At 43.5% G+C, this 5,962-nt stretch overlaps 1 protein-coding gene across 1 annotated transcript; it reads right to left on the bottom strand.

The window, feature by feature from the left end:
* Positions 1-535: 535 nt before the first annotated feature.
* Positions 536-5,772, bottom strand: LOC121938274 (bile salt-activated lipase-like). The gene is made up of 8 exons (XM_042481540.1): positions 5,699-5,772; positions 4,943-5,090; positions 4,435-4,554; positions 3,906-4,103; positions 1,912-2,042; positions 1,351-1,458; positions 1,144-1,267; positions 536-751 (listed from the first exon to the last, which is right to left on the bottom strand). The coding sequence occupies exons 1-8, from the start codon at positions 5,768-5,770 to the stop codon at positions 561-563; spliced, it is 1,092 nt and encodes a 363-aa protein (XP_042337474.1). The 5' UTR covers positions 5,771-5,772; the 3' UTR covers positions 536-560.
* Positions 5,773-5,962: the final 190 nt, after the last annotated feature.

The following is a 5,962-nucleotide window of genomic DNA, read 5'->3' as shown; positions in this document are numbered from 1 at the left end:
ATATATATGCACTTAAATCGTATTGATGAAAGTTAATGTGGTTTTCTGTGATTAATTCTTGGTCGAGAAAATAGCACTATTGGTCAATGCGACTCCAATGACAACTGAAATTTTATGATAGCACTTTTCGCATTTTAACTGGAGATTGTGCTCGCTCTTTGTATTGTGTTTTAGTTGTATTCGTTTGATAGTTGTATTTGTCTGTCTGTATTTATTGTTGTAACCTTGTTTTAAGATGCCCTCTTGGCCAGGTCACTCTTGGAAAAGTGAATTTAAATCTCAGTGAGTGTTTTACCTGGTTAAATAAAGGATATATATGTAGTGGCAAATAAAGACTGAGACTCAGTGGGCCCAGAATAAAGCCTTGTGGGACTCCACTACATAAAAATATGATATTCTGTCCTTTTTCTGATATTTATGATGTTAAATTTGTGTTAGCGGTGAGTAAAAATATACTATTCTCTGAATGTTTTTATCAGAAGCATTTCAGTTTCGGAATCTGAAGGCGTGAGCTCTCCAGTGCCTCCGGTATCTGGTTCCTGAAGCAGGGCTTTAGGTACTCACATGGTGGTGTTGGCCTTCCTCTGGTTGATAGAAGGAACATCGACTCCGGCGAAGATGTGTCCGTCCATGCTGTTGACCCCGGCCATGTAATCAAACTGAGCCGCGTTGTGAAACAGCTTACTGGGCTCATCAGGGATAAAGTCACCGTCGACCACCGGAGAGATCTCCAGGAGATCCATGACCACGCCTGCAGGAAGAGAAGCTAACCTGAGATGATGGAGCTCTCCACCTTTAAGGGAAGAAACTGGAAACTAAATAGTTACATTCAGACTGTTCAGGTCCAAAAATGCTCCATTGAAACCCATTCAAACTGACATTTTTGATCCCACAGCCATCAGAGCAGAAAAACAGGACTTGTATTATTTCTGGGTGTCATAATATATTTATATAATTCATTTTGTGTTTTTTCAATCTAAAAACACAGCGGCATCATGACACAAACCTGGCATTTAAAGGGTTAAAATATTGAAAATAAATGAATATTTGATATTTATGATCAGGACTGATGTTGGTTAAAATCAATAAACTCCACGAAAGTAGAAAATCATCTTAAGGCTCAGTGTTTTTGTCTGCTCTGACCTTTCCCCAGAATCAGCAGCACGTCGATTTTTCCCGCCATGGTCAGACCGACCGGGTCGCTCATCTTCAAACACGTCAGCATGTCGTCTACGTTGGTCCTCGAGCAGCCGACTTTACGAGCGATCTGCAGAAAGAAAACACCAAAGAATGAGTTTGATCCACAGTGAAATCACCTCCAGAGGCTGACGAGGAGAAAGTTTCCTGGACCTTCTTGGTGAGAGCCATGGGGTCCCTCTGCAGGGCCCAGGGACTGAGGGCCACGCCACACTGCGTGATCACTCTGCGGAATAACCCTTTATTGTGAGGGGACAGCATCTGAGGGGACAGATTTAAAGATTTAAGGTCATAACGAGTCAGTAAGACAAAGCAACTCATAAATGAATGAGTTCATGAGAGTGAGGTCAAAATCATGTCATGAAGTCACAGTTTCTACCAATAAAAGACATTTTTACTTTAGTGTCTTAGTTGAAGTGTAAAAGAGTTTTATACGTAGTGAATGATGGGGGGGCTAACATTAGCACCGTCCAGTTTGAGCTTTTCTTCTCTCTACAACAAAATGTCCTGATAACAAGAAACAAATCAAAAGAATAAAAATCAGGTTGTTGTTGTTGTTGTTGTTGTTGTTGTTGTTGTTGTTGTTGTTTATGTTGTTGTTGTTGTTGTGACAGATAATATGTTGTCCTGTGACATCACAGAGACCCCTGACTCATCGTGGGTAGTCCATCAGGAGCTGAACTTCCTGTCAGCTGCTGGGTTTTGACCTCTGACCTGGAAACTGGCGCTGGCGGCTCCGGCTGATTGGCCGAAGACGGTGATGTTGTCAGGGTTTCCTCCGAACGCGGCGATGTTCCTGCGGACCCAGGAGATGGCAGCGTGCTGATCCCACAGACCGTAGTTACCTGAGAGGGAAAAGCTGTTTAGCGTTTCCTGGAATTTATATCAAATCGTCGCTCTGTTCTTAAAGAGGAACTAACCCCCAGATTTTTGGACTGAGGGGGGCTAAGACACACCCAGTCACCCGAACATGCCACCTCTTGATCTGCAGCACCTCCCTGCCCCCCTCACTATACATATTTACACAAAGTATGAAGTATTTTAATACTGTAGCAGCCGTTTGTCGGCAAAAATCAAATTCAGACTTAAACCAAACATGACAAAAGAAGTCCATTTAAAGTTTTTGTGCTTCTTTTTGACAAATTCATCCAAAAACAAGCAAACAAAGACACAAAGGGATCACGGCTCCTGCTGCCTCTTTCACTCTGGTAAAAAAACATTTTGCCCACCCAGGTGCATGCTGGTCCTGCCTACCAATCTTCATAACTGCAGGTGCTATACATTTCCCAATTCACTAAAAAACAACAACAAACAAAAACAACATACTAATAATGCATAAAGTAAATATGTTAAACAAAATACAAATTAAACTAAAGAAATACGGAGCCAAATAAAACACTATCCAAATCTAATCTGAATACTGTAAACATCTAAACTAATCAAAACAACATTACTTATGTTTAAACATGATGTATTTGAAGTATTTTTACTTCTTCACCGTGTCGTCAGACAGCGCGCTCCGATTTTAAACAGCAGACACCCGACTGAGATTTACCTCACACAACACTAACAGTGAGAGACAATGACGGTGGTCACGTGACGACATGACAGCCGTCACGTGACCAGTGGAGGCAGCACACCTGAGGTTCCTCCCACCAGCTACCTGACCTCCAGCTGAGGTCACATCATCTCGTCTGTCCGTCCTGAAGGGGGATCCCTCCTCATCCTCTACCGCTCTTCCTGAGGTTTCTTCCTTTTTTTCCCCGTTACAGGGGTTCTTTTTCGGGAGTGTTTCCTCAGGTGATGTGAGGGTCTGAGGGCAGAGGGATGTCGTACTCTGTAAAGCCCTCTGAGGAAAACAATGTTTTGTGATAATGGGCTCTATAAATAAAATTGACTTGACATCAGGTCAGAGCTGAAACTGGAACACAGAAGTGAACTGAGCAGCAGCTGAGCTAACACACACACTGATAACACACACACACACACACACAGAGCGTGGCTCTGATCACATGCATGCTGGGAAATCACCAGCAGGCACCCAAACACAGTCTGAGCCCGACAGACTCCTCTGAGCTCCGACTTCACACAAGATTTCAGCTCCACAAGAGAATTCAGAGGATCAATCAAATCCATTGATCCCGTTCAACAGTAATAATCACTGACGGCCCAAATCCGGATAGGGCCCCCGATCTGATTCCCAATAAAACTGAAGTGATTGCCTGTGAAAAGTTTTTGTCCTTTTAGTCTCCATAAGGAGTCAGAGACATAAAACAGCATCAAAACAGAGCTTGTTGATCAAAAAAGAGACAGAAGAGGATCCCCCACACCCCCGACAGAGGACACAGCTGAGACACTGATGTCACAAAATACTAGAAATGGCCTAAAATCCAAAAAATCTCATTATATCCTAGAAATTTACTACCTTTTTTTGGGATTGTCCAAAATTTAGAAAAAAAATCTAAATCCTAGAAATGTGCTAAAAATCTGAGAAATGTCCTAAAATTAGAAAAACATCCCAAATGTTATGAACATCCTAAAATCCTATAAATGTCCCAAAATCCTAAAGGCATGAGTGGGGCCTCTGGCTCCTGGTCTCCTGTCATTTTGTGAAAGTGGCCCCCAGACCCTCGGGGACAAAGCGTGTCCCTGCGTTGGATCCTAAACCAACAGTGGATATCGGATCAGTAACAGAGTTTGGTTCAGACCTGGCAGTCGGGCGTCTCCGGTGCTCAGGAAACCCATCGTACCGACCCGGTAGTTCACCGTGACCACGATGACCTCGCCCCTGTCGGCCATCTCCTTCCCGTCGTACAGCGAGTCGCCGAGGATCGCCACGTCGTTGGACGTCCCCAACAGGAAGGCTCCTCCGAACAGGTACACCATCACGGGGAGGTTGGTGGACACTGAGACACAGAGGGACGAACTTGAATGATTTTAAAGGCAGAAAAGACTGAAGCTGTGAGACTTTAAATCCTGCGTTCAGTCAAATGTTAAATATCTTTACTGTGTAGATTCAAACCTATAAAAAAGCCTCCGTATCAAAGGGTTAATCATCAATAAAATCAGATCAATTATTCTGCACTCTGTGTGCCTGCGTGTGTATTTGTGTGTGTGTGTGCATGTGTGTGTTTGCGTGTGTGTGTATTTGTGTGTGTGTGTGTGTGTGTGTGTGTGTGTGTGTGTGTGTATGTGTGTGCACGCATGTGTGTGTGTGTGTGTGTGTGTTACACGGACATTTCAGTCCCTGAGGAACAAAGATGTTCAGGTAGAGACAGTCCTCGCTGCCCTGGGTTTTTGTCTGCAGCAGCGTCACCTGTAGGCAGCGATCCCGATATTGTGTTGCCTTCAGGACTCCTGGAACAACAAACATTAAAATGTATTTTATTCTCATTCTTCAGACGATGAACAGGTTTTTTTGTGTGTCACTCTGGGCTTTTTTCCTTGGTATTTGTTTTTTTTTCACAGCTTTATTTAACAAAAACATTTACAAAATATGTCAAATAAACAGGAACAAGAACGTACATGAGAGCAGAGATAACTGCCATCAGCACGAACAAAAAAATTCATCTTCACGTCACATTGAAGTTACACCTGTAAACACGCCCCGCAGTGACATCACAGCATACACCTGTGACATCACTGCAGCCAGGTGAGGCGTTAAACGACATTCACATCTTTAAAGCAGCGCTCTGTGGGACTCATGGTCGTCATGGAAACAGTGCAGAGTGTTTTTTTTACCCACCGCTCCATCCAGGATGAGGTTTGGGTTTCTCCCACTTCCCGGGAACGTCAGCGAAGGGGATTCCTTTAAAGACATCGACGGACCTGAGCAGCCCCATCTTGTGATTCTTCCCCTCCACCTTCCCCCCCTCCGTCTGCACCACCTTCAGCTACACACACACACACACACACACACACACACACACACACACACACGGCAGGCCTACATCTCAACGTTTTATTCATTTAAATTTAAAATTCATCCAAATCACTATGGTTACACGAACTTCCTGCAGTTTTTGCGTTCACTGTTTGGGTTGATATTCAGGTTGTTCTGATCTGTTTTTGTCAGAAAACTGAATATCGTGAAATATTCATAAAATATGTCACTCAGTCAATGTTAGGAAAAACACTTTTTGTCGTAAGTTCCTAGAATCAGAATCAGAGTCGGGTTTTACATTTACACAAACTCACAATCTGACTTGCTGTTTTGAATGAAAATGAAAATATAAAATGAAAACTGGAATATAAAGAGCACAAAATGTATGAACAAAAGGTGCGATGCAGTGATTTAGCCTGAGGTCAAAGGCTGAGAAACAGAGCACCAAAGGTAGATTAATCCACCGCTGAAAATAGTCCCCATCACATCAGTTTCCTGTCTGCCAAAAATGACGGCGAGCAGCTGAAACTACAGATCTGTGATTCTAAAGTGGGAACTGACCGATAAACATACATGTTTTTAATGAACGTATTAAATGTGAAGCGAGGTGACACTCACCTTCGCAGCCGAGGCCGAGTTCAGACAGAACAGAAACACCACGAGCATCATCATCATCTTCATCATCTTCATCACCTGTCTGTCCGTCTGTCTGCAGGATCGCTGCTGCTTTTTATACTGAGAGGAAACCTCTTATCTCCACAGCTCTGCTGCTGCAGCCACCACGGGGTTAACTGAGTTCAGCTCTCACCATGACTCCACCTATTACACACACACACACACACACACACACACACACACACACACACACACACAGAATGAAGA

This window comes from Plectropomus leopardus, unplaced genomic scaffold, assembly GCF_008729295.1.
Source record: "Plectropomus leopardus isolate mb unplaced genomic scaffold, YSFRI_Pleo_2.0 unplaced_scaffold29029, whole genome shotgun sequence".
Classification (NCBI taxonomy): Eukaryota; Metazoa; Chordata; class Actinopteri; order Perciformes; family Serranidae; genus Plectropomus; species Plectropomus leopardus.
The sequence above is the reverse complement of the archived record's forward strand: the minus strand, read 5'-3'. Positions and strand labels throughout refer to the sequence as shown.

Bases quoted from the DNA above. Each gene is read 5' to 3' on its own strand.
- LOC121938274 (XM_042481540.1), bottom strand. From the start codon at position 5,770: ATGAAGATGATGAAGATGATGATGATGCTCGTGGTGTTTCTGTTCTGT. The intron at 5,091-5,698 runs GTGAGTGTCACC...GTGTGTGTGTAG, and splicing joins ACTCGGCCTCGGCTGCGAAG to CTGAAGGTGGTGCAGACGGA. The intron at 1,459-1,911 runs GTCAGAGGTCAA...CTGTCCCCTCAG, and splicing joins CCGCCAGCGCCAGTTTCCAG to ATGCTGTCCCCTCACAATAA.